This window comes from Mytilus trossulus, chromosome 1, assembly GCF_036588685.1.
Source record: "Mytilus trossulus isolate FHL-02 chromosome 1, PNRI_Mtr1.1.1.hap1, whole genome shotgun sequence".
NCBI classification, from domain to species: Eukaryota; Metazoa; Mollusca; class Bivalvia; order Mytilida; family Mytilidae; genus Mytilus; species Mytilus trossulus.
In genome coordinates this window covers 99,401,966-99,420,191 of record NC_086373.1, presented here as the reverse complement: position 1 = coordinate 99,420,191, position 18,226 = coordinate 99,401,966, and the positions used below count along the sequence as shown (strand labels likewise).

At 32.9% G+C, this 18,226-nt stretch overlaps 1 protein-coding gene across 2 annotated transcripts in view; it reads right to left on the bottom strand.

The window, feature by feature from the left end:
• Positions 1 to 14,972, bottom strand: part of LOC134693357 (tubulin alpha-1A chain-like) — a 32,107-nt gene extending 17,135 nt beyond the window's left edge. The window contains exons 1-3 of one of the 2 annotated variants that reach the window (XM_063554138.1): positions 14,783 to 14,972; positions 14,350 to 14,572; positions 11,130 to 12,462 (exon numbers count right to left, since the gene is read on the bottom strand). In XM_063554138.1, coding sequence (XP_063410208.1) covers positions 11,333 to 12,462; positions 14,350 to 14,572; positions 14,783 to 14,785 — 1,356 coding nt within the window. In that variant the 5' untranslated portion in view covers positions 14,786 to 14,972 and the 3' untranslated portion in view covers positions 11,130 to 11,332. Of the gene's footprint in view, positions 1 to 11,129; positions 12,463 to 14,349; positions 14,573 to 14,782 lie in introns of those variants that run through there. The other variant, XM_063554147.1, reaches the window with a different exon arrangement.
• Between the last annotated feature and the right edge of the window lie 3,254 nt (positions 14,973 to 18,226).

Genomic DNA, 18,226 nt, shown 5'->3' with positions numbered 1-18,226 from the left:
ACTTTTGACCCCAATTTTACGGTCCATTGAACATGGAAAATTATAGTGCGAGTGGGGCATCCGTGTACTTTGGACACATTCTTGTTTTCAAAGTTGTGAGATAGTTGCATTATAACGGATAATTATAACAGCTTTCCTTTTTTTTACTTAAAGTGAATTATATTTTGATTTTTGCTGTAGTGGTAAATAATTTTTATGTCAGATCTTTAATTTGAGTTTATAGCTGAAAATTTTATCTGCTCTACATACATTTCTGTATCACATTAGATGATTGTTCAAACCCATAAGAGATTATTGTCAAAATAATATTTTTTCATCTTTATCCTGTTTTGATTATCTAGCTACTGTGCACAGTCAAATTACATTGATTTTTTTGCTATAGTCTCTGCCTGTATATTGCCTTGATTACAGGGGCGGATGCAGGAATTTTCGAAAGGGGGGGTGCTAACCCAGGGCAAAGGGGGGGTGCAAAACATATGTCCCGATACAAATGCATTGATCGGCAAAAATAAAGGGGGGGTGCGCACACCCGGAACCCCCCCTCTGGATCCGCCACTGGATTATGAGGTTGACCGTGAGTTTCTTTAGAGTTTTATTCATGATGTCAATAAAGAATACAATTTCATAGAATTTTTTCTCATCCACTACTTCAATTTTAAAATTGATTGTTTTAACCAAATATATTTCAGTTTTTACAGAAGTAAGGATATGTGTATAAATAGAGTCATCAAACATTGTCTCAAAGTATAGATTTTTGTACTCAAAACAGGATTAAAATGCTTGTCAATGCCTAACAATCTACCTGTTTTTAAGTATTGTACAAATTGATTTTATTTTTCAATTCAATGTATAGGTATTATATATGAATAATGTATGAGCTCCTCTCAAAAACTCTGTATCTTTGATAAAATCAAACATTATCACAAATTTAATGTTAATAATTTAAAATGTCAAACTAGATTGATATTTTGTGCAATGTTTTCAGACTGTGATAATTTGTTTTGTAATTTCATATTAAAAGTGAAGATTAACTGATATTTTATTTAGTGTATTGTTTCAGTTTATAACATGTTTAGCCTCAGTGTTTGGTGAGACTTCAGAATACTGTAATGAATGCATTCATATGCAAGACAGAAGGTGTTTATCATTTTGACATAGCTACTGTGCTTTAGCAAAGAGTCTTTGCTTTATTGCTAAAGGAAGGTTGTTAATATGAAACAAATGCAATGTAATGATGATACTCATAACATCCATATCCAGTTGTTGTTTATCTGTTTCATAAGGAGTTTAAAACTAATTTTGGCTATTAAATCATTGTTATATGTTCTAAAAGACAGCTGAAAAAACAAATTGTCAGACAAGTAAAAACTATGCAAAATGATGAATACATGATTTGAAAGGGAGATAACCTTGTTGTGGTTTAACATAATGGTTTTATATTATTAATTTCATAGTTAAATTATCTCCCTTCCATTTGCTAATTTCACTCAAAGGAGACATCTTGTATATCAACACCCAAAACTATAAACATATTTTCATGTTTGAAATGGCAAGATCTTCTTAGTGCACCGAATAGAAATGCCATGGAGATAAAGCCTCACCCCTTTCATATATGGAATTGTAAAACATCTCTAATATAATTTAGATAGAGCTCCCTTTACCAAGGTGAGTTTTTGTGATCACTTTTCATGCATCGTTTGATGGGACAAACATGTTCATAATCATGAGATCAACACAATATATTTTGACATCAGACGACTTTTAATTGGAGTTCTTACATCAAATTATATGATTTTTTTCATGTTTAGTTACACATGTGGAAAATTATGATAGATAGATAGACACTTAAAACATTAAGAATGTGTCACAGATACCCTACTCTCACTTTCATTTTATATGATCAGTGTACTGTGAAATTTGGGTCAAAACTTTAATTTTGCATTAAAATTAGAAAGATCACCATAAAAAAAACATGTGTACTAAGTTTCAAGTGGATTGGAGTTCAACTTCATCAAAAACTTCCTTGAACAAAAACTTATCTGAAGTGGGACAGACGGACGGACGCACAGACCAAACAAATAATGCCCCTCTACTGCCGTAGGTGGGGCATAAAAAATACGATTAAGCCAAAGTTGAGATCAACAGCAAATACCTCGAGCGGGTAAGCAGTTCCTATCACACTATTGACACCTTCGTGTTTATAACTATCATTGATGTAAACAACCCGGGATAATTTTACATATGGGGATTTTTTTTCAAGGAATAAATGAAAACCGGAATGTGTCACAGACAAGTAGAAATATATTCAAGGTTATTCAGTAAACAGATATTCCGATAACGGCCAATCTTGAATATGGTGTCCGTATTTTTTTAAGGAAACACTACAACTTTGCTATTGTTTTATCAAAGTGGTAGTTTGTTGTAATGATAGGAGAGCAAACACGAAAGACTTAATGAATAAACTTGGAAAGTTCACAACTGAAGTCACCCGAGTTTCCACAATCTTTAGACTTTCAACCCAACTTTCTATGCCGACCGACTATTGAAACGCAACACTAGATTTTTCTTTTTAATTCCCATTTCAAATATGAAATTTTGGTCAAACAAATGTGTGAACAGACATTTCTTTTATTACTTTATTGTTTAAAAAAAATTGCAGTTCGAAATTTGAATTGATAAACGTCATTTTTAATGTTCAAATCATTTGGTATATATACACTGAAACCCTGATTTGCTTCACACCGATGGATGTGTCACCGTCGAAAGCAACGACTGCCTTTAACAAACACCAAATGATTGCCAGAAAGGTCCACCAATTCTGTACAGCATTATTTTTTTTTATGTTTTGCACCTTTTATGTTTTCTTTGTTCAACCCATAGCATTGTGTTTTGGCAATTATAGCGGTGACACTTTAGGGCTTTACATGTAAATGTTTTTCTGCAGTCGATTTTTTTTTCATTTTAGTTTATATGAAGTATGTATGGCACTAATCTGTGTGTCATATCATTTGGCAATTTGATTAACAGTATCAATTATATTGACGTTGCATTGTCACTACATGTTGATTTGGTCACTGATGGTATTCAACACATCCCGTCTGCATGCTTGTATCTCAGTCGGAATCACAGTAAGACGAGTTTCTGACGACAAATTGTTTGGTTGCAGCACGTTCACCTTTTCCTGCTTGTAATATTCTTATGATACCTGTAACTTGGCATTGGCAATTGCACAAGGTCATGTTTATGACATCTTTACACTAAATCCACTGTATGCGGTTGGATGTGTACGGATTGATTGCTTAGTCTTAGAGGCATGATTTTTTTTTATTAGTTGTTAATGGCTTTGAACTAGAGTACTCTCAGATCTGTACATTGTGTCTGTTTGTGTCGGGATGTATAAACACCCTGCCACGTCCACTTGTATTTTTTGTCTGTCTGATGAGTTAAGCCTTTTTCTACTGATTTTTATAGTTCGTTCTTATGTTGTACTGTTATACCCCTGTCCCAGGTTAGTGGGAGGGTTGGGATCCCCCTAACATGTTAACCCCCCCCCCCCCAACCCCTGTCCCAGGTTAGTGGGAGGGTTGGGATCCCCCTAACATGTTAACCAACCGGTATGTTCAAAAAGCACAGATAAGTCAGATGGGAACAGACATATGGTAAGCACGAATAGATGCTGTACAAGGATCAAACAAGATTTGGTACAAAAAAATAATCAACAAAATGAATGTTTTGTTTTTAAAGTCGGTCAGTATTTTTAGCATTAGTTGTGCATTTAAAAATGTCTTACAATCTCAATGTTGTTTCCAAAAAAAAATAGAAGTTTTACAGTTAACGAGATACACCAAGCTTTTAAAGATTTCATACACAAAAACACTTATTTGTAAAATATAATTGTAAGGTTGGTTTTTAAACAAACTTGGTCCACTGAGTATGACTTTTTAAAGTTTTGTATAAAGAGTGCTAGTCATCGTTTGATTGTGACGTAAAGGTATGTATATTCTTCTAATGTATAGTTGATTAGACAAAAAGCGGATACTGAAACAAAAGTTTTCATTGAAAAAAAACTTCGGTTATTACTTTGTTATGTTTGTCTTTCGTGTTAAAACCTGCTATACTATAAAATTAGTTGCATTTAAATTGTTCCTATTTAGTATAGGTGTATACGATTGAGTTATCTGTTGATTTTATCACATGCAATGTCAATGTCTTTCAAAGGGATAGGCTGAGAAAAAAATAATGTTATTTAATTGACAATAAGATATGTTGAATATAAGAGGGATTCCTGTCAAAGTTCACAATTGAATGCAGGGGTGGTGTTCTCGAAAGTCTCCTAAGATTCGTCCTAAGTCATAGATAAGACCAATTTTAGGACGGACTTAAGATCAACTTAGGACACTCTTAAGTTGTGTCTCGAAGCTATCTCAGACGAATCTTATGTTAGGACGTCCTAAACATATCCTAAATCGAAATACAGATATTTGTTGATAAAACATTTTTAAATGACGAAAATATTGAATACAATTATTTACGAATTTTATAATAACATGTACAGAATAAATTGCATAATTACCAATGTAATTATATAAAAAAGATTGTTATTTAAACTGGAAAACAATTTGTTTTGAAAAGAGAATTAAATTTTAAGTATAATCGTATCGTGAAACACGAAGTTCAGAGTTTAAAATCATTCACCTTTTCTTTATATACGAGTTAATAACCGATGGTGCGTTTCATTTCATGTTCATTTTCACGTAAAATAATGAGCAAAAAGCGAAATCCAAACTTTATTACACTAGGATGAAGATAGGATGCTCTTAAGACACCTTGTTGGGTGTCCTAAAGTTAGGACGAAAAATGAGATATATCATAAATTAAGAGAGCTTCGAGAACACGACTTAGGACAAAGACTTGTCATAAGATAGACTTAGGACACGTCCTAACCCTAAGATAGCTTCGAGAACACCACCCCTGGATGTTAGTAATATCCGTACTCATAAACATAGAAGTATAATATATTCTCGGTGTACCCCTTTCACTATGAATAATGTATTTCTTTTGTATACTTTCAGAATGGCTGAGGTTTTACTTATGTTCCAGAGATAGAATTACAGAAAAGTTTGAATGTGTTTTATACTTCATACGGACATCTCACCAAATCAAAAGTTTTGCCTGAAGTGGTAAAAACGGCTTTTGCTGTTTTACAAAAAATACAAGAAACAAGTGAAATGTTTAAAGGCGAAGTGGTAAAAGTTGGAAGTTCAGCTTCTAATGTATCAGCAATGTTTGATGACGAAAGTGACGTATTATTTCCTATCTATATTGAAGGAATAATTGAAGCGACTAAAGATCCGGAATATGTGAAATTTAAATTACTGAACCGCTGTGTGAAAATTCTCAGTGATAATGAATACTTAAGCTCAAGTAAATTTTATGATAAATTTTATGATTTGGTAAACTATTGTTTAGAAAAGATTTAACCAGACGGTAAGATTGAATTAGAAGGAAAGGGCACAGTTGCAGCAACTCTAAACTGTTGTCATGAAAAGTTCGATTTTTCTGTTGATTTAGTTCCTGCAGTTAGATGCAAACCATTGAGAACAATTCCACATTGGATAGAAGACGAGACTAGGCAGTGGCCTCCAAGAAACATACGCGCTGCTATAATTGAAAGGGGTACCGAGCTAGTTTCAAAGTCATCTAGAGATGGTGGGAATAATTGGCGTTTGTCGTTTTTCCATGCTGAAACAGAGCTAGTTTCAAATGCAACTTCTGTATTCCCAATATTTGGAAAGCTCTTGGTTATTTGGAAAACGTTAAGAAAGCTTTATTTTTCACCACAAAGCAGACATTGTACAGTAATATTCAAATCATATCATCTGAAAATCTTATTATTGCACGAGGCAATAGACAACCCGAACAAAGAAGCCTGGGAAAACTAGAACCTTGCTCTAAGATTCAAGTTGTCATTGGAACGTCTACGAAAACATATAGAGACAGGATTTCTACCACATCTGTTTATCCCCACTGTCAATCTGTTTTCCAATGGCATACCTCATTCCGTTTTAAACCATGGACTCTTTACAACAAACAATTTGGCGGACTTCATGAGAAATATTAAAAATCACACAGAACGGACTTTTTCCCCGGAGGATTTTGAAATGTTGTTGTTACTCATTTGCCGTCTGCATTATTGCACTCACCAGAACCTAATTAATTTTATTTTAGTTTTTGTTTATTTTTAAATTGGTATTTGTTTATTAATATATTAAATTAATGTTGCAAACACTTGATTTACTAAGGCTTTCACATAACTCCTACTCATATAAGAATATAAAAAAGAGTTTAAAGTGATACTTGAAATTGAACTAATCCCAGTGTTATCACACGTATAAGTATTACTTTAAACGTAATGTTGCATTTTTCAGACAAGGATACACGATCATATTGAAATGGTCTTTTCGTTGAATTATTGAACAGAACAACATCGCTTCTGCATAGAAAATTTTGTTCTTAGATTGCAATGTCCATTCTTTCAAAAAAACAATCAAAATATATCAAAAGCCTTTACTTTATATAGTAAATGAAATTGAGAATGGAAATAGGGAATGTGTCAAAGAGACAACAACCCGACCATATAGCAGACAACAGCCGAAGGTCACCAATGGGTCTTCAATGCAGCGAGAAACTTCCGCACCCTGAGGCGTCCTTCAGCTACCCCTAAACTGAACTCCGAATTATACACAAGAAACTAAAATTAAAAATCATACAAGACTAACAAAGGCCAGAGGCTCCTGACTTGGAACAGGCGAAAAAATGCGGCAGGGTTAAACATGTTTTTGATATTTCTCCCCTATAGCCAATGTAGAAAAACAAACGCACGACAACACGCACAGTAAAACTTAAGAGTAGTCCGAGTCCGATGTCATAGAGGTAACAACAAAAAATAAAAAAAATGACAATAAGATATAAATAACACCATCATGAAATACATGAGAAGAACATAATCCGTGTCATGCCAACAACTGGTTTTAAATTAAATGTGTTTAATTCCGATGCAAAGACCCTATAAGTGTATCAATATTAAAGCCAAAATATGCAATCTTTATTGACCTGACAACAGTATCTTAACTATATCCCTTCTTAAATAGTCTGTTCAAAGATTTTGTTAGCTTTTGAAATGAATACTGACATTTTTGTGGTTTGTAAAAAATATTACCATAAAAGATTGGATGTGAAATACTTGGACGTATAAGATGTCGGCATGTTGAGTTAAATCTACGAATGATGCCCTTGTACGGATGATAAAATAGCATGTAAACAGTATAATTCAAACGAGGTTCATTCAATGAAATAATAGAACATATGCAGTTTATTTGTATCGGTTGTGTTTACTTTTGAATTATATCTATTTCTTGCAAATAATCTATAATACTAAAATTACGAAGTCTAATTTTTCAGCCGTCATCACGTAAAAACGACGAATCAAAGAATTCAACTTTATATATCACTAATATAGTACAAAGGTGTAGATTGAAAAATTACACCACTCTAGGCCCTTTTATTTTCCACGTAATTAATATTGCCAATAATTAAGAAGTTCCGGGTGGAGTCCGATACCGATACCAATAGTATATTCACCTGTTACCTATTACCTAATCTGTACGTTCCGCATTTGACAGGCGCACCACCAAACGGTGTATTCAGGGTTAATATGCTATATACACGGGTCATAATCACAGGGTTGACACTACTAAATTGTCAAATAGCTACCTATTGTAGTATTTTAATCAGTAAGACTTTCTAAGATAACAAGACTAAAAATGAGGAACACTTTTCAAATTGTTAGTGGGCATACATGACGTAAAACAGCGAATCGAAGAATTCATCTTTATTTATAACTAATATAGGACAATGTTGTTGATTAAAAAATACTCCATTCCAGGACCTTTTGTTTTCCAAATAATTAATATTACCGATAATTGATAAGTTCCAGTTCGACGGGTTCAAACAGAAAGATTTGAAAGCAGAGAAAAACTGTGTATCTTATAATCGGCATGACTTTATCAGATGACAATACTAATACTAAAATAAGGCTTGCGCATAGTTATATACCTTAATTCAGTCACGGACCCGCGATATCACGGGTGTGTTCTAGTTGTTTATAAATAAGCACAATTCACATCTGCTGTACATATAAGTAGTTAGTTTAATGGGTTAAAATTGAAAAAAACCACTTTGAGCTTACATTAATATTCTTGCTATGGGAAGTTGACCGTGATGATTACATTCTATATGATACATATTTAAGCATGTCCTAAATCAATTTGAAAAAAAACAAGTTAATTGTGAGCATGCATATGTTTATATAATTTATTTATTGTTTCTTGATTTTTTTCATAGCAACAACAATGCTATGTATGCAAATGATCATGTACAGAATATTAAAAGATCGTTCTTTTAATTGGCAGGTACTTGTTAAATATTCGAATGATTTGTCCCATGTAGCTATGATACCAACTATAACTTGGTTGCAATCTAAATATTTCAGATGTCTAATTCTCTCTTTAAAATGGTTTATAGCGATGTGTCTCTGTTCATATGCCAATATATCTTTCCACATATAAACTATTTACAACCACTAAAAAAAAGGCAAGTGTACTGAATAATACAATTAATAATGTAGACGGGGAATATGTCAGAGACAACAACCAGATCAAAGATCAGAAAACAGCCAAAGTGCTCCAATCGATCTTCAACACAGCGAGAAAATCCCGCACCCAGAGGTGGCTTTCATCTGGCTCTTAACCTCCCTCTTAACCAATAAATGCGTTTGATTACATAGTTACAATAGGAGATCGTTATACGTAGAAAGTTGGAATAAAAACAGTTGGTTATTGCGGCAATGAAACAACAACAAAATCAAACGAAATCTATAGAGGTCAACAAATACAAAGTAGTTGTACATTAAGACAAGCTCTGATTGCTCTCAGTCACAGAAAATTTTTAAAACATATATATAACAGACTCTAATCAAGATCTTCAAGGGTATCTGTCCGTTAAAATTGGGTTTACATGGGCATATCATACTGTAACATGAAATCATACTATAAATGAAAAAATATCATTCAACACAACATCAATTATAAGATCACTCCTTGAAACGGTTAGGGGTTTAAGAGAAAGGTTTTTGCAATAACAAATGACAATAAGGTAGTCGTTCAGTTTCGTTTAATACCTGTTAAATTTGAATGATATCTATAATTTAATATTTTTTCACATGACTACAAAGTTGAAATCCGGTGAATGATGGGATGACCGTTCGATAAGATAAAAGATATTTTATGTTTTTAAATTCAGAGCTATCAACATTAATAGACAGTTGATTTATATGCAAGAAAGATATCCACCTCACTTTGAGTAAAGGAGAATTAATTACGTATGGAGTGTCAAAAATTTGTTGGAAGTACTTGATAAATTGCATGCTTATGTTTGTGATTTTGAAAAGGTTTCAAGTTTTGATTTTTTCTACACTTTATATCACTTTGCCTTATATTCTTATTAGGAAAAATACCACATCTAATTAAATGGACATTTAAAATGCGAATATATATGTTCAAACTCTTTTATGTCACTTTTTAAGTAACACCAAACAAAAGAACTATGTCAATTGAACATGCTTTGATACTATAACTGCCCTTGCATTTTAATACTAGACAACATTTTGTTCGCTTTGGAGATTCTATATATCGTCAAATTATCGGATTTCCAATGGGGTCTAACTGTGCACCATTTATTGCGGACCTGTTTCTGTACTGTTATGAGTTTTAACATGTTCACTTGTAACCATCTTAAATTTTTATGTCTCAACTTTTAAATTTCGCTCGTGTATGTAACAACATATTAGATTTTAATGAAAGAAATCTATGTATTTTTGAAAAGTTATTTCAATATCACAAACTAGTCAAACCATTTACTAAATTTTATCAACAGTAGAAGGACATCACTCATAAATATAAATCAACATGCAGACATCTTATACGTTCAAGTATTTCATATCCAATGCATGTTATGGTAATATTTTCTACAAAGGACAAAATGTTGGCATTCACCTTAAAAGCTAACAAAACCTTTAAACAGACTTATAAAGAAGAGATATAGTCAAGATACTCTTGTCAGGTCATTAAAGCTATAACTGTTTAATATTGATTCACGTATACGGTCTTTGCATCAGAAATAATACATTTATTTTAAAACCAGTTGTTGGCACGATATGGGTATGTTCTTATCATATATGTTATGATGGTATGATACCAAACTCCTAGCGGGAGGGAGTGTGCTTACTATTCGTACATTGAAGACATAATGTTTCAATCAGTTTAATTGAGGTCTGGAGCTGGCATGTCAATAACTGCTTTAGTAGTCCTTTGTTAATTGATGTATCATTGTCATTTTATTAAGTTTCTTTTGTTACCTTTTCTGACATTGGATTCGGATCTCTTTTAAACTGATTTTTACAGTGCGGTTTGCTGTTTGTTTATTTTTTCTACATTGGCTAGAGGTATAGGGGGGGGGGACCCCGCAAGTCAGGAGCGTTTTGTTAGACTTGTATGCTTTTTGATTCAAGTTTCTTTTATATAATTTCGGAGTTTAGCAAGACGTCCATTGGTGGCATTCGGCTGTTCTCTGGTCAGATTGTTGTCACTTTGACACATTCCCCATTTCTATTCTGAATTTTATAGATTACCAGATGAAGAAACTTGTTCCTGGTTTTGACAATTTTATCGGGTTTAACTTATATCAACTGGCTGGGAGACTGTGGTTTCCCTTTATTTCTTTTTAGAAGAATCAGCTCACACCCCTCGTCCTTCATAGCGAACAAAAGCACACAAACAAATTCAGAAGTAGTTTCATAACAATTTATAGACTCTTAAAATCAAAAACCACACGGAGTCTTTGACTAACAAGTGTGTATGCGGAGTTGAGGAGTAATTTAAATCCTAAGTAAATCTCAAATTTAAATTGGGCAATGTTTTAGTTGAAAATTTAAATAATAGTGTTAAAAATGCAATTGTCAGAGTTAGTTGTAAAGTTTAGATTGGTATTCTCAACTCAATAACAAGCAGTAATTTGTTTAATGTTTTTAATAGTTACTATTTGGTAACAAATGTTCATTGCTGTTATTAAAACTGTTCATTGCTGTTATTTAAACTGTTCATTGCTGTTATTAAAACTGTTCATTGTTGTTATTAAAACTGTTCGTTGCTGTTATTAAAACTGTTCATTGCTGTTATTAAAACTGTTCATTGCTGTTATTAAAACTGTTCATTGTTTAATACTCTTCTCCTTCTTCCTCTCCTTCACCTTCTACTGAATCTACACCGACTTCTTCGTAATCCTTCTCCAGAGCAGCCAAATCTTCTCGGGCTTCTGAGAATTCTCCTTCCTCCATACCTTCTCCGACGTACCAATGGACGAAAGCACGTTTGGCGTACATCAAGTCGAATTTGTGGTCAAGACGGGCCCATGCCTCAGCAATGGCAGTTGTGTTGCTCAACATACATAATGCTCTTTGTACTTTAGCCAAGTCACCTCCTGGTACAACAGTTGGTGGTTGGTAATTGATTCCGACTTTGAAACCAGTTGGACACCAGTCGACGAACTGGATGGTTCTCTTTGTCTTGATGGTAGCAATGGCGGCGTTGACATCCTTAGGGACAACATCTCCTCTGTACAACATACAGCAAGCCATATATTTGCCGTGACGTGGGTCACATTTGACCATCTGGTTTGCTGGTTCGAACACTGCGTTTGTAATTTCAGCTACAGATAATTGTTCGTGATAAGCTTTTTCAGCAGAGATGACTGGTGCGTAAGTTGCAAGAGGGAAATGGATACGTGGGTATGGTACCAAGTTGGTCTGGAACTCAGTCAAATCGACGTTCAAAGCACCATCGAATCTCAGGGAGGCAGTAATTGAACTGACGATTTGTGCAATCAAACGATTAAGATTTGTGTATGTTGGTCTTTCAATGTCCAAATTACGTCTGCAGATATCGTAGATGGCTTCGTTGTCTACCATAAATGCGCAGTCGGAGTGCTCAAGAGTTGTGTGAGTGGTCAAGATGGAGTTGTATGGTTCTACGACGGCAGTTGAGATTTGAGGTGCTGGGTAGATGGCGAATTCCAGTTTTGATTTCTTTCCGTAATCAACACTGAGACGTTCCATGAGGAGTGATGTGAATCCTGATCCGGTACCACCACCAAAGCTGTGGAAGATGAGGAATCCCTGGAGACCAGTACATTGATCAGCTAATTTACGGATTCTGTCCAAAACCAGATCGACGATTTCCTTTCCAATTGTGTAGTGACCTCTTGCGTAATTGTTGGCAGCATCCTCCTTTCCTGTAACCAGTTGCTCTGGGTGGAACAGTTGACGGTATGTACCAGTTCTTACCTCATCTGCAATGAATAAATACATGTGATCAAGAAATGAAATCTAAACCCATTAGTATGAAATCAAAAGACACGAAATAGGTTTTCATGATTTATTTGAATGTAAACACAACTGAATTGAATAACTGAGTAACTAATTTAAAACTACATTTGACCAAAATACAATTTGATTAACAGTTTAGTGGATAAAACTGTAAAGTGATGTACATCGGACATCGATATAAATGAACACTTGAATGTAATAATATATTATAGGTACAGCTATATGTCGCTGTGCTTTATCTTGAGGGGTATAATTTATGAGCTGTTGTGATCATGCCTTACAATAATACCACGAAAGGTATAAAACTTTTATGACAAGACCTACAGACATTGTCATTCCTATATCCATTTGTTTGTAGTCCCCGACAAACAAATGGATACCACTTGTTCATCAATTTGTGGTTTAATCTGATTTTTTATTCATCCTGTACGATTTTGTTCTGTTACTTATTCAGTCAAATATATTTTTTCTTTATGTTTCCGTTTTCTGTGTTTTGAACAGGGCAGAGCGAAAGAAGATTTAACCATGAAAGCACATACTGGAATGGTAATTTAACTATAGCCCACTTGATATGTTTAATTTGTTTTTAATTATAATTTCCGTCCTAAGCAGACTTAAATTCTTTTATCTTTCTATATAAATGTTAATTATTAATCCCCGGATTATAATCGGAGGAACAATTCGGTTCAGGTTAACTTGCCACATCCCGTTTAGAAAAATCCTTGGAAACGTTTAGAATTAAGTTGAATATTTGAACTTGTAATCTTGTGAACTTGATTATACTAGTATTCAATTGTTAATTATAAAATGAATCGACTGTATATGCGTTTGGGCTTGTTATTAAACTTTTTAACTTTTATTATTTTATGGCAACTCAAGACAAGAACACATCAGATAGTTTAATTGGGCCATGATGAAGAGCAATGCAATATATTAGAATGGTTTTTTTTAATAGAGAGACACAAATATTTTTGACTATCATAATTAAATATGATTATAATAAACATAATCTAAAGATCATAAGCCACATTATTCTATATAGGGATATAAATTTGAAATAGTTTTACAACCACTTAAAGGATTATGTACCCGTTTGCTGTTATGGGATACATGTGAGAATAATTATAGAAAAGCCCTTTCCCCCTCGTATATATCTTTAAATTCTTATTTAATATATCTACATGTTATGTTAGCAATGTTTTTCCGAAAACAAGTTTTTACCTATTCAAGTACAACTTTTAGGTTTCGCTCAACTTAGTAGGTCAGCACGAGGTTTTGTGATTGTAAAGGTAGTTTTCTGACTTTTTCTAAACATTTAAAAACGCTAGCAAAGCATGACAAACAAATGAGTAATACAAGGTATAATGTTATAGCGGAAATCACTTAAATATCAAAAGTCCGGTAAACTTCAGGCCCATAAAAATATTGCCTTTATTAAAAGCACAAAATTCCTATTTTCTATAAGATGAAATCCAAACAATAAAATTACTGGGAACGACGTTTTCTTTTGGTACATGCACAAAATAGCAAGTCTCTTTTATTCATTATTATTTTCTCACTTTATTTGGTTAAACACAGGCCTACAGATGGGCGATAAATCTTAAATGTGTTATATCTTAAATGTGTTATAATATCCGACTCAGAAGTCGATAGAATAGAAAAACGTGAACGGGTGATACGTATCTAAACCTACAAGATCAACGAAACACTATATTCACGTAAATTGTCCCTATTGCCTGAGTATTATCGCGTATAGAATACATAAAATCGCTTAAATGTCTTGAAAAATACACAAATAACTTTATAAAAAAGTAGACTGAACATAATACTCCATTGATAAGAATACATACCGACAACAGTTGGTTCCAGATCAACAAAGACAGCCCTGGGTACGTGTTTGCCAGCTCCAGTCTCACTGAAGAAGGTGTTGAAAGAGTCATCACCGCCTCCAATGGTCTTGTCTGAGGGCATCTGACCATCAGGTTGGATACCGTGCTCCAAACAGTACAATTCCCAACAGGCATTACCAATCTGGACTCCGGCCTGTCCGACATGGATAGAAATACATTCCCTCTGAAAGTTAAAACATATGTTGTTAATTCCAGTCAAAGTACGGAAAATGTCGGCAACAATTTATACAATTGATTTCAGTAACTGAAGCCGCATGATTATTCTCTTTTTCTTCTTCGGTCTTTAAAATTGATCAATTCGATAAACAATGTATTCAAAATGTATCTTTAACACTTTGAAATATTTGAATTTAAATATAAAATGAGAACTTACCATTTTTCTAGAGTATATATGTTACCAAGTAAATAAAAACAAAGATACAGCTCAGGGTGAGTATGATGCGTCACGTTGAGCAATAACTGACATCTGACTGAATGTCGGATACAGTTGTTTATATATGTCATATATGTATCAGGGGGTCGTTATGGTAGCATAGATTTAAAGGTCTATCGATCAGTTATTTTTTCCTTTCGGGAAGGCCAAACGAAGTTAATATAGTTATGATTAGGTACAACGGCTGTTTGTTCAATTTGCTGTATATTTTTTCAGCTTTTTAAACAGTTGTGAAAACTATTTGTTTTGACACGTTTTCATATTATCGATTCATTATTATTTTAACAAAGTAAGATTTAAAGTCAAATAAAAACAACAAATATACATGTAGATACATTTTATTAAATGTATGTTAATAAAACGAGGTGTGGTGTATACGTCAATGAGATAACAACCCAATAAAATAATCAAAAGACATGAGAGTTCATAAGTAGATATATGTGACTAAAATATGTCAAGTTCTTTGTCACCACAACTTTAGATTAGAACGGAGAGCATATCATAGATCTTACATTAAACCCAAATACCACAGAAGGACAGACAAAAATGCATTACATATCACAAAAGTTTTGAACAAGTTCTTTAAAAATCTTATCCAATCGACATGACTCGAATTAACCATACAACCTGAAGCATATACAATTTATTCGAGAAAAATGTAAGCAAATATACATTTTCTACAACTTGGCCTATTGGATTTTTTCCCCTAAATTACAAGATATATTCAAAATGTGTCCACCTTTGTTCTTGCAAAATATTTGTCTCACGTATAACAATGCAAACAATATTTGTAAAAATCCATAAGATCTATTGAAGGTTTATTGACTTGTTGAAGTTAAATTGTCAGATTACATACAATTTTATATTAATGCGATTCAAAGCTGGAGGTTTACATTTTAAATGTAGCATTGATACTATTCAAAGCTTTACATTTAAATGCGTAGTTTGATTATATCCTCCCAAAGCTTTACATTTAAACGTGTAGTTGATTATATCCTTCCAAACTTTAAAATAAGACAATCCCATATTTTACATTGTAAAACTTTAAATATCTGTGCAAAATCTATACTTTATATTTACCAACAATAAACAAAAACATTTTTGTCGTGTAACTATGTATTCGCGTGTGAATTCCTCAGCCTGACTGGCTTATATTGTTTCATTTGAAATTTTATTGACAAATTGTCAAACTCCGCTAACTAGCAACCAAGAAATAATAACGGTCCTCTTCGTTGGTATTCTCTTCGCGAATCAGTCTTGGTTGTTCATTACTAAAATGTAATTCAGTATTTTAATTGAAGGTTATTTAACATTAAAGAAACAACGAATAACAAAGAAAAAAATATAACTTTAGCATATTTCAAGTACATATATTTTTGGTATTATATTAACAGATTAAGTACAGTCATATTAAAAAAAAATCTGATTCTTATTAACGGGCAATATGTACAATCAGAGACATATAATACATATGTCTCTGGTACAATACATTAGGTCAATTTTAGAAAAATGTTAACTTTTTCGTATGGGGATTAGAAACTGGGGATTGACTTATAAAGGATATACTTGTTTTTCTTCCCTAAACGAACCAAAATTTATTAAGAAATTGAAGAAATTGACATTGCACGAACTTTCCCTTTACTATTTATTTAGTAGATTCCTGTTCTAGCTCAACTATATAGAGTTTTCTCACTTATAATATTCCTTTCACATACTTTTTTTTTGGCCTTTCAAAGTTTTGTCTCGAGAGTAACGATATATTTATTTTCAGAAACACTGGACATGCACAGGGAAACTAGTATCTATAGTAATGTATTACTGTTATAATTTCATGTATGAAATTTATTTAAGCTAGAGACTTATGTTCAATTGTGGTCCTGCGGCGCGCACTGGTGAGGTACCAGGTCAAGACAGATATGTCTTACACTACCTTATTGAGTAAAATAATATAAACATACATATATGGCAAGATTGTGATAAAAGAGAAAATTCCTTACAAAATTTAATCTTACTTTGTTCCTTTGACATAATTTCTAAAGATCAAAGATACGTGCAGCTGAAGAAATTTTCCATTTTCTACAGCTAGCATAAACGCTTTTGAATGTTTCAGATATTTTATCACATTTTTAAATTCTATGTTTTTGAAATGCTATTAATCACTTTTTAATGAAAAATTAAATCATATTATCAAATAAAACAGTGTTGTTCTTTGGCCTTCCCTAGTGCCTCAACCAAGACCTTTACATTTAGATAGCATAAATTATTTTCTGACAAGTTTAAAAACCTAAATTGGTCCCAAGGTATTTAAGATAAATATAAGGACAACTGTAACACCACATTCGTTAAACAGATTTGTGGATAAGAAGTCAACTGAAAAAGGAGTGACCAATTTGACTTATATTTTGATTACTTTGGTTTTTAAAAAATATATTGATTACGAATAATATGTCAAATCATGCATGTGTTTTTGTTCAATTAAAAGAAATGAATATCTGTTCTTCATCTGTAATACAAAAATAAAATTTATGGCGTTTTATCAAATTCTATCGTAAAATTTAAATGGTCACAAATACATGATCATACATACTATCGATGTATATTTGCATAGTTTAGGACATCAAATACTGAACTGCCTTGTAAATATATAAAAGACGATGACAGTAAAACTTCAAATTGAGATACACATTCTTTACAGTTATTTAACTGAATGTATATAACATAGGATTCAGCAACGCCCTTAACTATGAACTATCCTTGTAAATCCAGGCGGCGTAACTAAGCCATATTCATCAGATGTAATATGCTTTGCCTTTTCTTCCCTCACACCATTATCTGTAGTATTTTATATTGATTGATAATCTCACCAGTATTGATTAAATAATATCTATACATGACTGTGCACCCTATACTTTCTTACAAACAAATAAATTCAAGTAGTTTAAATAAACCTTGTGCATTGACAACTAACAAGTGAACCTTTTTTTAATTTCGATTTTTACATATTACGCAACGATTTTATCCAAGGATACTAGTTTGTCACATGTTTGTACTCAACTTTGTTTGTAATGTTTGTCTTCCCTACGAAGAAAGTAAATAAAAAGTAATTAATCTATTTCATCTATATTCAAAATCGCAAATCCATTAGGGATAGACTCAGTGCCTATACCAACCAACAAAAAAAAACACGAATAAACTGGAAACGTTTAGGAACGTGTTTCATATTTACGTGTCGGGACATTTTAAAGCCGATTATACGGTATGGCCGGTTTTCCTCATTGTCGAAAGCCGTACGGTTGCCTATATTTGCTTGTTTTAGCATTCATTCATTCTTTTCGTATTATACAAAATCGTCATACTATAATGATCACCAGCTTTCACATTTCA